This window comes from Babylonia areolata, chromosome 30 (assembly GCF_041734735.1).
Source record: "Babylonia areolata isolate BAREFJ2019XMU chromosome 30, ASM4173473v1, whole genome shotgun sequence".
Lineage (NCBI taxonomy): Eukaryota > Metazoa > Mollusca > Gastropoda > Neogastropoda > Buccinidae > Babylonia > Babylonia areolata.
Window position 1 is genome coordinate 8,439,769 of NC_134905.1, and position 16,105 is coordinate 8,455,873.

At 41.0% G+C, this 16,105-nt stretch overlaps 2 protein-coding genes across 6 annotated transcripts in view; one reads left to right on the forward strand and one right to left on the reverse strand.

The window, feature by feature from the left end:
* The window catches only part of LOC143275679 (cubilin-like), a 62,691-nt gene extending 56,987 nt beyond the window's left edge, over positions 1 to 5,704 (forward strand). For 2 of the 5 annotated variants that reach the window (XM_076579968.1, XM_076579972.1), the window contains exons 23-25: positions 388 to 504; positions 3,078 to 3,290; positions 4,239 to 5,704. In XM_076579968.1, the coding sequence (XP_076436083.1) occupies positions 388 to 504; positions 3,078 to 3,277 (317 nt within the window). In that variant the 3' untranslated portion in view covers positions 3,278 to 3,290; positions 4,239 to 5,704. The remainder of the gene's footprint in view (positions 1 to 387; positions 505 to 3,077; positions 3,291 to 4,238) is intronic. The other 3 variants (XM_076579970.1, XM_076579971.1, XM_076579969.1) reach the window with 3 other exon arrangements.
* Positions 5,705 to 9,836: 4,132 nt separating this feature from the next.
* LOC143275667 (myosin-VIIa-like) overlaps positions 9,837 to 16,105 on the reverse strand; it is an 88,382-nt gene continuing 82,113 nt past the window's right edge. Inside the window, exon 31 of the transcript XR_013053457.1 lies at positions 9,837 to 11,288. The gene's annotated coding sequence lies outside the window, so the exon portion shown is untranslated. The remainder of the gene's footprint in view (positions 11,289 to 16,105) is intronic.

Below are 16,105 nucleotides of genomic sequence, written 5' to 3' on the forward strand. Positions count from 1 at the left end.
GATTGTTAGGTAACAGGCTATGTCGATGTTAAAGAGATGAACACTCGGGTCTGTGTACCAACCTGACCTGAAAGCCATGTTCTGGGGAGGTAAAGAAGCTAGATAAATGCAGGGAACTTTGTCCAAACTTGCTTGAATGTTTAGCTGCATTTGCACAACGCAACAGTAGTAGTAGTAGTAGTAGTAGCAGTAGCAGTAGTAGTAGTAGTTGAAGCAGTAGAGGTAGCAGCAGCAGCAATAGCAGTGGAAGTAGTAGTGTGTCTGTGTGTGTGCATGCGTGCGTCTGTGTGTGTGTGTGTGTGTGTGTGGGTTATTTGTTTGTTTACAATCTAAGTATTTCATACCATAATTATTGACTGACTGATTGATTATTTCGTTTTGTTTCAGCAAGGTCAATTCCCCACACAAAGGAGCTGGACCTTCCTGTAATTGCAGGGGGTATTGTCGGGACTGTTGTTATCATCTTCATAATCATCACTGTCATCTGCCTGGTTGTTAAAAGAAGTGAGTTCTTGCCACAGTCAAAATATACACTTTCAACGTAGAACTTTGATAAGACCATTTCTTGATACAACTTTGACAGGAAACTAGTCTTCGAGTTTGAATTAGATCAGCATCATTTTTCGTGTGTGATTTTTTTTTTTTTTATAGATATCGTTTCTGTTGTAAAGCTTTGGTCAGAACGGTTTCTCAAATTTGATTTTGATCAATAGTATCAAAAAAACGACCTTAATCAGCACCATTCATGCAGATCGGTATCAATATATATTATGGCATTGACCCAGGTATTGTAATTGTCTTGTTGTGTGACCTGTGTCGGGGCAGAATGGAATCCTGGGAGAGTGAAGGTGTCAGGGTGTCCAAGTGCATCACGCCAATGCATGTCTTTTCCCTTGACAGGCAGTCAGTGACCTACTCTGATTTGAAGGCTGTGACTGGGCTCAAGCGAGTTACGATATATCATGGCAGAACATTTCCTGTTTGGTGTATCGCTTTTCAGAACTCAAGTGTCCAATATGCTGAAATTGCCTCATTGCAGCTCATTGCAGGCATCCACATCCTCTGGACTCAGTCAAGGGTGAGAACTGGAAAGGTTGACTCGATTTCTTCACGACCTTTTCATCGAAAAAAAAAAAGATGTTGGTTTCGGGTATCAGTAACCATGTATCTTTTGCATATTTTACTCAAGTGGAGATGGATTTCTGGTAGCAAAACCCAGCTTCAAGTTGCTTGGGATTAATCCTTTCTCCATTCTCTAGATAGTCGTTAGATGGGGCTGACATCAGGCTTAAGGACCTGGCCATCTTTAAGTGCCTCGGGTTTGTGGAGACGATGGAGCACAAGTATTTTGAAGGTGGCGACAACCTTCAGAATGGAACCATCGATGAACGCAGGTGACAGCGCACTGACATTTAACCGGGAACCCCTTAACATGTCTACTTTATGTTGATGGTCAGGCCGAATCCAGTGCAGGCTTTTCAATTCAAATTGCATTCAAATAAAAAAACCTTTATTAATCCACATGGAAATTAATGTGTGCAATCACAGGCTCGTTGTAGATTCCAACATAAAAATGAACATATAAGATACACTAAAACAAGTCATATAAGAGCTCACAGTAGCTGACGATATATGAAAACAACATCCATCCCTCTCCCCCCTCACCCCCACACACATGCGCACACATTGCTAAGATTTATGCAACAAGAGTCGGAAATATTAATGCTTGTGGGAGAAAAATCGGCAAACATCAAATATATGTTGAGTTCACGACTGACTATATGTTTTGTACACAGTCATGTTGAAGAGCTTGCCATCTGAACTGATGTCTAATGGTCTGTGGAAGGGGCGGGACAAAAACAGTGAGAAGACAATGAACAGTGTGAGCTCCAAACACAGCTCTCCTCTGGCAGTGTTGTTGTAATCTGACATTTCTCCATTGAAGCAAGTCATGCCGAAACAAGGTGATCAGACTCAGCAGTTGAATGACAGCCTTTTTATCAATTTTGTTCTTGAACAAGTTTCACAAGATGATATTTTGGCATTCATCATATCTTAATGAAGGAACTGCACCTTTTCTCCAGTAGAGACCAAGGAGGTTGTGCAGATGAGGTAACAGGACCGGTTTCAGTTCCTTGATGTTTTCTGATAGGATATAATTATTACCGGTCGATATACAAGTGCGTCAGTTACCTTCTAGAGCTCTGCAATAAAAGGTTCAATGTCTAGTTCGTCCATGTTTGGTAGATTCGGTATCTACTGTGGGCTTCCTCGGATACAGTGTGGGCTTCCTCGGATACAGTGTTTCCAGTCAAACGAAGCTGAATGCAGTGCATTACACACCTCTCCATTTGCTTTTCCTGATCAATGTCGACTTCGGGAATTTTTTCATTTTTAGCAATACTGTCTTCTTTACCAACGACCCTGTTGCCTTTTTCATTCCTTCAAACATTTATCTACCTTTCACAGTGTTTAATGTATGAGCAGAGTTTCAGCCAGTATCTGTTGATACAGATCGTCCGTGCGTTCTTTGTAATAATTTTTTTTTTATGATTTGGATGATGATAAAAATTTTATTTATATAGTACCTCTCTACATAAAACATAAGTTGCGCTGTACACTGTACAAGTTACATAGCTTCAATCTCTCTCTCTCTCACTCACTGTCTGTCTCTCTCTCTCACCCTCTCTCCACACACACACTCTCTCTCACTTTCGTTCTCTCTCTCTTTCACTGTCTCTCTGTCTCTCTCTCACTCTTTCCTCTTTCTCTCTCTCTGTGTCTCCCTCTCTCTAACTCTCTGTCTCTCTCATTCTCTCTCTGTGTCTCAGTGTCTCTCTGTTTTCGTCTCCTTACTTAAACGTTTGCTATCGGCTGAAGGCACACATTCCCGAATGTCAATAACATAATTATGTAGTTTCATATGTCTGTTGACAAACATTTCACTTCTCATGGGGATTTAGTATGAAGCAGAAAGTTTACGTTCTTGACATGAGAAACGCGTAGTTTCTTTCTTCATGAATCCATTGAGTGATTTGAGTCATTCATATCATTCCCCTGCCATCCTTTCCAACCAGGAATGTCACTGTGCGTCAGGCCACAGAAAAAGATGAGGGACCAGCCAAACGAGAACATCTTCGTTGTTCTGGGGAGCTCGGTGCAGAAGCTTCATCTTGGTGATGGCCAGCCGTCTGTGACCAACCCAGTCTATGAGGATGATCTGCCTGACCTGGAGATGAAGGGAAACGACACCTGCAACACTCAAAGCGAGAAGTGAAGAGTGTAGTGAGGTTGGTAGTTCATGATCTGTTCTGGGTGTTCGTTTGTGTGTGAAGGGTGTCGTGGACTGAGGCAGTCATGCTAAAGTAGGGAGGGAGGGGCGGTAGGAGTGAGTACATCTGTGGTCGGTGGCATAGAGGCTGAAAGAAAAAACCAACAAAAAAACCAACAAAACAAAAAACAAGAGAAGAACTAAGGGAGGAAGGGGAAGAGAGAACTCAGAACTAATTTCTAATGTAATGTCAGTGAATGTTTTTTTTTGACTAAGCCACAAGTGTTGTACACACACACACACACACACTCACACACACAGAGAATTTAAATATATATATGTGTGTGTATGTATATATATATATATATATATATATATATATATATATATATATATATACATGACATAATGACTTGCAGATAATTCAGAATCATGTCTTTCTACTGGGAGCTTTCTGCTCTCTGTTGCATCACATTGAAAATAACATATTGCTGCATCTCTTGTCACAATGCTATGTTTATTTGAAGCATGTGTGAGAGGCAGAGAGAGAGAGACAGAGAGAGAGAGATGAATGTCATCATTCACAGATTTAATAAAGAACAGGAAACTCCTGCTCGCTTCGACGTCTCCATAAAACTGATCCCAAAGCATAAAATCTTCAGCCTTTCTTGTGTGTATTTGTGTGTTCATTAAAATCGCATTGATGTGCTGTTCTGTTGGTTACAGGGAATTTCCAGGACATTTATTCTTGCCAAAGGTCGGTGTGAACAAAATTCAAAAGTTGAACGTGCATTCCATCATCATTTGCACACTTATGTAATGGGTTTCTCAGTGTCAGGAACTGGTTTATTTAGGTGATGTATTACTCTATTTTGATTTCGTTTTTTTCCCCCCAAGACTTTTCAGGGTGTATTCAGTATGTATAATCATTTCATATCTATGTGTGTGTGTGTGTGTGTGTGTGTAGTTGGTTGGTTGGTCGTGTGGTTGGGTGGTGACTGTGTAATTGGGTGAGTTTGTGTTTGTGTGTGTGTGTGGGGTGGGTGGGTTAGTGCTTGCGCTTACGCGCACAGGCGTGTGTTTGTGTGGGTGTATAATTGCAGGCGCCCCTGCGGATGAATGCCTGAATCCTGAGTCCGAACCATACCAGCAGTACCAAAGCCCTCCTTGTTGCCTGGACCCTTCTGTATCAGCCACGTCTCCACCGTCCACAGGACAATGAGTCTGCAGCAACACTCATTTCTTTGAGGCGATGCAAGTCCGGCTGAGATGAACATTTTTACTGGATAGCAGTATTTTAAAGCCTGATAAACGTCTCAAGACTTAGTTGGATTTAAGTGTTGTTGTTGCTGTTATTGTTGCTACTGTAATTATGATATATATAACAACAGCGATATAAACCTGGTAGTAGAAACCTAAGTGACAGTGATGGTTTGTTTTTGTTTGTTTTTTTTGTTGTTGTTTTTTTTTTTGTTTAACAAATGCTTCCAAGCAGTCCAGGATCAGAAGAGACAAACGATTTTTTCATTCTTAACAGTGATTTGCTTCCGTCAAAAAACGTGCAAGTGCAACCAGGATATAAGTTTTGGTTTTGTTAGATATACATGAATATATATATATATATATATATATATATGGATTGCTGTGTGTACTATAATATTATATATATATACATATGGATATAGTAAATCAGATTATTGTATCGGAAACTATTCCCACACACACAAAAAATCTTAAAGCAGTCGATTATGCTTTAATATCTGTAAATGTATTTCACTTAGCAACATGTTTTGAAGTTTTGGTGTTTTGGAAAATGTTTCCAAATGCTTACTGCCCTGTTCTGTTGGACGTTTCAATTGTTAAAAAAAGCAGAAAAAAAGCCATACGCATCGGCGAGAGATCGACATGCTTGAAAAGTGTCAGTAGCCAGTATATAGTGTGGCACCTGTGTGGAATACGTCTACTGATTCCGGATATACTGCTGAAGACACCAGTAACTGGACATTGCGAAGTTAGAATTTTAAAGGTAATAAACTTTTATCCGGAAGGACGACACATTCAGGATATACTGGCTGTAAGTATCAGGGCATACGGTAAAAAAAAAAAAGCTCAGTACCGCGCATAAGCAATTCTGTTGCAGAAATTCCGGAGACATAAAAATTGACGCAAAACGTTAGCATTACCTCTAGAAATTTAGACTGAGCTATTTCACAGAATTATTGTCAAAGCTTGTTATGTAGATGTGAGGTTTCAAAAGGGTTGTCCCTGGCAAAATTCAATAGAAAAATCCACTTCGATAGGAAAAACAAATAAAACTACACGCAGGAAAAAATACAAAAAAAATGGTGGCGCTCTCAGTGTAGTGACGCGCTCTCCCTTGGGAGAGCAGACGGAATTTCACACAGAGAAATCTGTTGTGACAAAAAAGAGAAATACAAATGAAATGTAAGTACTAAGTACGATTCGACACTTGAGCTTGAACTTGCCAGTATGTGAATTGTTCTGTTCAGTCCTCCTTACTCAGAGCATGATCTTTCCGATATATACTCACTCCTGTCAGTAGCTCATGGGTTGGATCTTTCTGCAAATGAAATATTGTCTATATTGTGTCAAAAGTGGAATTTCTTCACCGTTTCAGATATTCATTGCGCTGCATCTTCAGGAAACCCAGCGAGGATTTTCTTTCTCACAAAGTCGTCTTCTCTCGTCTTGTCTCGACATCTGCTTCTCAGCATTCTTTCCTTTATTCCGTTGCTCATGTTTTCAACTTAATTAGGTATCACACATTGCCTTTCGTCCAGTCAGATTTCTTTAATGGTATGTAAGTGTTTCTTATCAGTTTTCAGGACAGTTAAACTATGCATTGATTTGGTACCCTACTGCTTTATTTGCAATGTATTGAGGGACACATTTCATAACTGGGAACCTTTTCTTGTAGTATTTAAACATCTGTGTTAATGTATCTTTAGTCTCTTTGCTATTAAACAGAAACGTTTCGTCAATCGTATTGCTTTCATCTTCTGTAGCCTTGTGTTGGATGGTGTAGTACAGTAGGACACGACAATTTGAGATTTATGCCGGATTTTGTTGTTTCAATATAGTCTTTTTTTCTCTTTGTTCATCCATTATCAGTATGTTCATATCGATTTTAATTATTCTTCACCGGATTACATCTATTTTTACATCCACACGTGGGAAAGAAGGCTATTTCATTGAAAAGAGCATCTCCACCTTCTCAAAATCATGTTCTAGAAATTTCTAACCCATACGCACTCATGCACACACCCCCACCCCCCCATGCCCCCTCCCACACACATGTATACACACGCACGCACACACAAATCAAGAAAGGGGCATAGAGGACAGACAGAAGCAACATGACGCATGTCATATGTAAAGTATAACCTTAAAAGCCAACTGAGCATAATCATCCAAGATGACTTGAGAAATATGACGTAAGTCATTCTAACACATGAAGTCGATGAAAAAAAAATCACGACATCATTTCCATTCTTTAAGAATTTCCCTAGTACACTCACCTTTCTGCTTACGACGAATTATAAAAATCCAGAAACAGACTTTGGTTTCATGAAGGTTTTGTTTGTTTGGTTTTTGTTAGTTTTTGTTGTTGGTGGTTTTTTCTCTCTTTTTTGTGAGAAACGTTTTTCAAAGGTCTATTAGTTTGTTGATGTTTGTTGATTTTTGAAGATATTAAAAAGCCTATAATCTTCAAGCATATTTTACTCTTGATTGTTTATTATTTACTGTGGTTTGAAAACGTCGATTGTCTGTATTGTCGTATTAATAAATCGCAATTGAATGCTTTGAAAACGCTAACCATTAAGAAACTGTAAACGGTGTTTCAGTACTTGTTTCAAGACTTTTTTTGCTTTTTGATGTTGTCTATCTGTTTTTAGTATTTTTGTGTATATTTTTAATTGTTCTCAGAATGTAAAAAATGTACTTCGGTATCTCAGTACATTTCTATTTGATCTTTTTGATTTCTGGAAGATCTACATATCTCTTAAGCGCGCATTTTATGTTTGTATTGTGTGCAGTGTACGACCACACGTATATTTTTCATAAAAGGTGATAAAGCTGACATGACTTGACGATGAAACGGAGAACAAAAACCCTATAAGGGCTAAGAGACTAAAGGTCACTGCTCCAAGTTAAATGTTCAAGGTCATCACATGGCATGGAAACAAATTATATAATGTAGATTTTCACAATGCTTTTGTCTAACTTGGATGAGTGATTGTTTAGTATTGGAGCATAACAATTTCAGGAGTCAAAGGTCAAGGTCACAACAGTGTAAAATAAAGAATGTTGGAAAAGGATATGCCTCATTGTGCCATTTTGTTATGTCAGTTTAACTGGGTATTAGACGTGAATCGTGATGGCCTTGCCTCTTGGATTTTTCTTGTATGTGTATTGTTTTTGTAGAAAAAGATCACGATTTTCTCTTTTGCTTCTAGGATTCAGTTTCAGTTATGAATACTTTGCTGTTCTACTCTAACATTTTGACACACACACACACGCTTTTGAACTTTTTAAAAACTTTTAAAAGAAAAATGTGCATATTGCTTTGCCTAATTCTTAACTTACATGTAATAATTAAGATGCCTAAATCTAACTTGTTTGTGAATGGTGATTTTTGTTTTAATGCAGGTATTTTTGCTTATATCTGTAGCCTTTATATTCACACATAAAGCTTCTTTCTAGATTTGGAAACAGAGATTCAATAAAAGGGTGCTGTACGGTATCACTTGTGAAAATTCTGTGTGTGTGTGTGTGTTGTCGTTTTGATGTTAATGATAATGATAATATTAGAAAATAAAAATTAATGTTCTGGGTGTCATCCAAAAAGTGTTGTTTTTTTAAAAAGAGAGTTGGGGAGGGGCGATTTTTTTAATCACTAAATATAACAACAATTTCGTACATCATACATTATCTAAAAAAGAAAATACCAGTGAGTAAATCTTTGCTATTGTTCGAGTTATGTTTCTCGTTACTAATGAAAAAAAGAAGAAGAAAAAAACAACAATGAAAAACAGTTTTGTCCATATTCTCCGTGCTTTACTAGTTAGACACACTAACTCACATTGATGATTCCCGACAGGAAGATTCTGAATTTTTACCAGTTAGGAAAGGCATAGATAGATAGCTGCCACAAGACCAGATCCATACTCATTTAAAAATAAAACCCATAGCAATGAAATCAGAAGCATATGTATGCCTTGCATCCCACAGCCATTGAAAGTGGAAATTCAGTTTGTATACAGCTTGTATCTTATGATCATCATTATCTCACTTTGCTACACAAAATGATGAAAACATGTTGAAGAAAAAAGTATTTAAAAAAAAGAGTAAAAATCGTAAAATAGATTATCTGTCAAAAGCATTCTTTGTTTTATGTAGACACGTTTTCTTTTGTCCAGACAATAATTAAAAATTAAAAAAAATTAACCCCCAAAACAGCCATGACACTAACGACACTTCACATAAGTTTCAACCAATAAAAGCAGTCATTGCTGAATGCATAACCATTCAACATGCACTTAGCGCACGTAAAAGAACCCACGGCAACAAAAGGGTGGTTCCTGGCAAAATTCTGTAGAAAAATCCACTTCGATAGGAAAAACGAATAAAACTGCACGCAAGGGGGGTGGGGGGTGGCGGAGTAGTGTAGCGACGTGCTCTCCCTTGGGAGAGCAGCCCGAATTTCACACAGAGAAATCTGTTGTGACAAAAAGAGAAATACGATACAATACAATATTCTCTCATCAGAATGGCTAGCATCCAGACCGCCACTCAAGGTCCAGCTGAGGGGCGGGGAACACTTGCGAGTGTGGACCAATAGCACCACTTAACAATGAATAATCTCAAAATGATATTCTTAAACTGTGAGGGGTCGGGTGTTTAAAGAAATTTAAAAAAAAAAAAAAAAAAAAGGCAGGACGCTCTACAGCACTTATGACAAATATAAAATGCAATATACTTTCTGCATGAAACACACTTAACTGAAAACACGAAGCGTGTCAAAGCTAAATGGGGTTTTGAATGTTCTTCTCGACGGGCGCAATAGCCTTGTGGTTAAAGCGTTGGATTTTCAATCTGAGGGTCCCGGGTTTGAATCTCGGTAACGGCTTCTGGTGAGTAAAGGGTGGAGATTTTTCCGATCTCCCAGGTCAACATAATTGTGTGCAGACCTCCTAGTGCCTGAACTCCTTTCGTGTATATACGCAAGCAGAAGATCAAATACGCACGTTAAAGATCCTGTAATCCATGTCAGTGTTCGGGTGAGTTATGGAAACAAGAACATACCCAGCATGCACCCCCCCGAAAGCGGAGTATGGCTGCCTACATGGCGGGGTAAAAACGGCCATACACGTAAAAGCCCACTCGTGTACATGCGAGTGAACGTGGAAGTTGCAGCCCACGAACACAGAAGAATGTTCTTCTTCATCCAGTAATATAGATCACGAGGAGTAACTATCTTGCTCAATGATAAGTTAAACAATCACAGGCACCCGCGGCAATTTCAACAGAATACAATAGAACATAATAGAATATGACTTTATTACCAAGTGTACCGGGGTCACAAGGAACACTGTACACAAAAAGTATAAACATGAATTGGAAATTATACACAAAAATATATGCAAAAAAAATTTACGCGCTTGTACATATTCACGCTCAGTCTCACACATGCGCTCGCCCACACGTAACAAACGTACACGCACGCGCGCGCGCGCGCGCTCATGCGGTCTTAAATAAACGCCAAACAATATACACCTCTGAACAGGGTTGATGAACCCCACCCACTTTCTCTCAATCAAAAAGAAAGTGTGAGATTGAGAGAAAACGTGGTCCTTCTGCCACGTTACCTCGCATTGTGTGAAAAACCGTGGAAATTCTGACCTTATTTGTAATCAGAACTATTCCTTTGTCATCTGGACGGGTTTCTTGACAACTTAGAACACACGTAGAAAGTGAGAGGCGAAAAGAAGGGACGTCGTAATAATGATGACGTTAGCGATGACGTCATAATAATGACGTTAGCGACGATGTCACCAGCGATGACACTGAAATTGGCACTTACAATAGTGTATTTATTGCATGTCACATGAGCGAGACGATTGCAATGTACCAACATCATCATCTTTGGAATTACAGTCAGCACGAGAAATTATGGCAGAGTGTATAACACACAGAAATGCATACCAACACTTGGCCCTGCTCGATATATGCCGGGAATGATTTTCGAAATAAAAACAAAATTCTTCTTAAATGTGACAAAACGTTGTTTAACAATGATTTTTTACCGCAATCATTTATGCTAGCAGTAAGCACTAAGCGCTTCACAAATTAAATTCTTCAAATGAATCAAGGACATAAGATAAAGTAGAAACAAGACAGTACGTGATAAAAGCACAGTCCTTGATATAAAAGCACAGTCCTTGATATAAAAGCACAGTCCTTGATATAAAAGCACAGTCCTTGATATAAAAGCACAATCTACAAAACCCATGAAGTAACAAACTCTCGAAGCATCAACTGTTACACTGCAACAAACACACAAACTAACCTTGGTAAACAGATCATACAGGGCAATCACAGTTAATATTTACACATGTATAAAGGAGCAACGGTATCATTTGTGTACAAGTGATTTACAAACTGATGAAATAAAGTTCAGGATACAAGCGGGAATTAGGGGTTAAAACTGGCAATCATTTTACCTGTACCACCACTACCTCATCCCCCCCTCCCCCCATTCTCTCCAATCACCCACACAATGCTCTGCCTCGCCAAGGGAGCGTGAGAACAGGACCGAATGTTTTGTTCGTTGTCTGTTTGAAGCTTTTGTTGTTGAAACAACATTTGTCTGTCTCATCCTTTTGGAAAGTTCCTTCATATCATGCTCGTTGTCTGTGTTTGATGATTTGTGTTGCAAATCCATTCGCGTCCAAAATCTCATTGAAATCAGCTTCTTGATTTCAGAGAAACCACACTGAGTCAAAACAAACAAAAGAACACACACACACACACACACACACACACACACACATATATATCCATATGTATATCTATATATATATAGAGAGAGAGATATGCCGCAACATCCCCCTTTCCACCCCCAAGCCGCTCTCTCTCTCTCAGCGAATGTCGTCATTGCAAAAATTCGATTGTCCAAAACCGTGTCAAAAAGTCGCATTGATATAATCATGAGTACTTTTGGTTGTGTGTGCATTATTTTCTGCTTGGAGGAGTATTTGTTTTCACTATCAAAGGAGATTTTTCCACAGAATTTTGCATGGGGTAAGGCTTCTGTTGCCGTTGCGCTAAGTGTCTACACCTAGGACCTCAGTTTATTGTCTCATCTGGATGACTAGCGTCCAGACCACCACCACTCAAGGCCTTGTGGAGTGGGAGAAAGTATTGGCGAGTGTATGGTTCGATCCCCTGCTCTGGGAATCTCTGGATTCCTAAGCGGACGCGTTACCACATGGCCAAAACTCCATTATGTGTGCATGTGCGTGCGTGTGTGCGTGTGTGTGTGTGTGTGTGTGTGTGCGCACGCGCGCGCGCGCGTGCACATGCGTGAGAGCACCTGCGCGTTAAACGTCTATTTCAAAGTTGACGGGAACGCTTATTTATCAGCGTGTTATAATCCATGGCATCCATTACAAGACGTGTGACGACAATCGCATATCATTATCCATTGCAAAATGAGTAACAACACTTGTCAATCATCAACCAGTGCAAAATACATAGAAACATCTTATACTCGTTGTCAAAAATACACTTCAGCGTATACAGCAACAGTGCATGTGTATCTATTGCAAGCACACACACAAAACAACTTGATACAATTCTGTCAAGCGTATATGACTCAGATTATCCACCTTCAGCGAATACATTACGAGTCGGTTAACCGGTATCCATTTCAAAGCATGTAAAATAAAACGCGTTTTAGAAAAGAGTAATGTACAATGTGATTTGACCACATTGAATGAAAACAATAATAATCAATGAAAATTTTAAAAAAGAAATGCATGTATTATTTCATCTTCAGACTGACTAAATTTTCTACTATCTGGTATAACAGAAAACACGAGACTCAAATTAAATGTTGTTTCTTTTCAGGGCCTTATTCAAGTTATGAAAAACAACATCTCACCAGATCAGTGTTTATATTGTGTTTTGATAAAGACATGGTGTCGACACTGCACATTTATTTTAAGTGAAAATTCTTCTCCATTACCAACATCTATTTGCAAGTGGGGTAGTCTTTTTCTTGTTCCAGAGTTTTCGCTTATAATAAAAATTTTGTGTCCATTTCAATAGTAGCTAAAAGAAATATGAGACCTTTGTTTGACCTGACGTTACATTAAGCAAGTGAACTTAAATTCAAATTGTGCAGCTGTTGTGGTGTTAATGTTTTGCTGTTTGTTTGTTTGTTTTTTGTTGTTGATAAATCAACACATCGCCAGCACATCTTCACCGGCTGTCCTCTCCATCTTGGTCAGCCAGTATAGGGTTAAATAGTTGAACTAGAATAAGGCCACATTCACACTAAGCACAGCCAGTACCTGTCAGCAACTGACAGCAACTGGCAGAGACTTGTGCGCATGTCATTTTGCGCTTTCCCGCCATGAATGCCGGTGGTAAGTGTTCACACTGGCCACCAGCAGACTCCGGCCTTTTTGATTGTCTCGTGCAGACAGACGAGACGGATGGCTGGTCGAAGGGACGGAACTCTTCAATGATACTTGCAGCGTGAATCCCAGTAATATTCGTTTCTTCTATCTGAAGATCGCTGTTTTGTTTCCAGCTGACAGCAGCTCTCTCTCCCTGTGTGTGTGTGTGTGTGTGTGTGTGTGTGTGTGTGTGTGTGTGTGTGTGTGTGTGTGTGTGTGTGTGTGTTTTATATTCAGTTTAACGTCTATTCACTTCAAGTGTTATTAGACGGAAAGGAGAAAAGTAGTGGATAAAGGAAAGGGAATGCATGTGGATATTAGTGTAATAAAGTGTTCATGTTATGTATGAGAGGGAAAGTATAATGTAAGAAATTAAAGTTTAAAGAGATTGTGGTGTGTAATGAATGAGGTGTCATGGGAAGAAGAATGTGTATGCATATCAACACGTATTAACTAACAACAATGTAAATATAAATAACGACATTAATTAGAATACATCAAAGGAGGATACCAACTGGACTGACTGGAGTTTAATATTTCCGAGAACATTCTGAGCAATGAAGAATCATTCAAAATCTTTTCAGTGGCTAATGGAGTATTTGTAGAAAAGTCGTCAACTACATCTTTTGAAATTAACTGTCTTATGCTTGGACAATGAATGAGTAGATGGTTTACAGTTATTTGCTTACCACACATACATTTTATATTTTTTAGAAAATTTTGTACGAAAAGGCATTTAAACGAATCCGATACATTAGACTTGTAATTTGTCTTGAATGTGCTGTTGGTGTTAAATTTAGAAAATGTTTAGGATTAGCCGCATTCTTTGTGTGTGCGCGTGTGTGTGGCTGTGTGTCTGTGCGTGCGTCCGTGTCAGGCTGACGTAACTAGTTGGCTGGGCTTTGTATGAACGCAGTCTTGGAGAAGACAAGCCAGTTTTAAAATAACGTGTCATATATTCAAGTTCACAATCTTTTGCACGCGAAGCACAGACCTGAGTAAAGGCGACATATTGGAAACGCTACAAAGCGCTACACTCGAGAACGGGGTTGCGTTGCGGATGATGTCAGAAATGAATAACAAGATTCTCCGTTTACAGCTGCTACAAGGACAGTTCCCAAGTGAAATTCTTGCAGCTCTTCTCTTCTTGTAGAGTTCGTGTCGCCACAGAGAAGCGCCACTACATTGCCACAAGACAGCGTCACGTTTTTGTTTTGTTTTCTTCCAAAGCAGTTTTTTTTGGTTTTGTTTTGTTTTTTAGGGGGGAGGGGGGGGACAGGGTGGAGTTTGAGGGTGTTCACACCACTGGTCTATGGGCGTCACGAACCTTTTTTTTTTTTGGTCACAAGTTCTTCAGCAAGCACAGAATGCAAAAACATGACTTCCAGTGTTCCCACCTCTTGACACAAACAAAACAAAGGAAAACAAAGAACGTTCCCTTGTCTCTCCACTGCAGATACAATACAGAGTAAAGCCAGACACAAAAAACACCCCACCCCACCCCCACCCCCAACGCCCTCAAAAAAGAAAAACGTTCCGCTCCAGCAGACATTAACTGGCGACAAACATCCGATGGCTAGAGACCTCAGACTTGTCTACAGACGATGGGGTGACACCAGTGGACTGGCTGAGGACCGTGCACCGTGCAGAGTCCTCACTGCTCTCCAGAGTCCAACGACGCGCACAGGGAGCATGAAGGTAAGTAACATGCGTTCCACTGAAGATCCTGGTTTTAGTTTCAGTTTGGACAAGGGCAGGGAGACACAAACACCTTCTGTCCACCACCCCTTCACACCAACACCTCTCCACCACCCCTTCACACCAACACCTGTCCACCACCCCTTCACACCAACACCTGTCCACCACCCCTTCACACCAACACCTCTCCACCACCCCTTCACACCAACACCTCTCCACCACCCCTTCACACCAACACCTCTCCACTACCCCTTCACACCAACACCTCTCCACCACCCCTTCACACCAACACCTCTCCACCACCCCTTCACACCAACACCTTCTGTCCACCACCCCTTCACACCAACACCTTCTGTCCACCACCCCTTCACACCAACACCTTCTGTCCACCACCCCTTCACACCAACACCTCTCCACCACCCCTTCACACCAACACCTCTCCACCACCCCTTCACACCAACACCTGTCCACCACCCCTTCACACCAACACCTCTCCACCACCCCTTCACACCAACACCTCTCCACCACCCCTTCACACCAACACCTTCTGTCCACCACCCCTTCACACCAACACCTCTCCACCACCCCTTCACACCAACACCTCTCCACCACCCCTTCACACCAACACCTTCTGTCCACCACCCCTTCACACCAACACCTGTCCACCACCCCTTCACACCAACACCTGTCCACCACCCCTTCACACCAACACCTGTCCACCACCCCTTCACACCAACACCTGTCCACCACCCCTTCACACCAACACCTGTCCACCACCCCTTCACACCAACACCTGTCCACCACCCCTTCACACCAACACCTCTCCACCACCCCTTCACACCAACACCTCTCCACCACCCCTTCACACCAACACCTTCTGTCCACCACCCCTTCACACCAACACCTTCTGTCCACCACCCCTTCACACCAACACCTTCTCTCCACCACCCCTTCACACCAACACCTTCTCTCCACCACCCCTTCACACCAACACCTTCTGTCCACCACCCCTTCACACCAACACCTTCTGTCCACCACCCCTTCACACCAACACCTGTCCACCACCCCTTCACACCAACACCTCTCCACCACCCCTTCACACCAACACCTGTCCACCACCCCTTCACACCAACACCTTCTGTCCACCATCCCTTCACACCAACACCTTCTGTCCACCACCCCTTCACACCAACACCTGTCCACCACCCCTTCACACCAACACCTCTCCACTACCCCTTCACACCAACACCTCTCCACTACCCCTTCACACCAACACCTTCTGTCCACCACCCCTTCACACCAACACCTTCTGTCCACCACCCCTTCACACCAACACCTCTCCACCACCCCTTCACACCAACACCTCTCCACCACCCCTTCACACCAACACCTTCTGTCCACCACCCCTTCACACCAACACCTTCTGTCC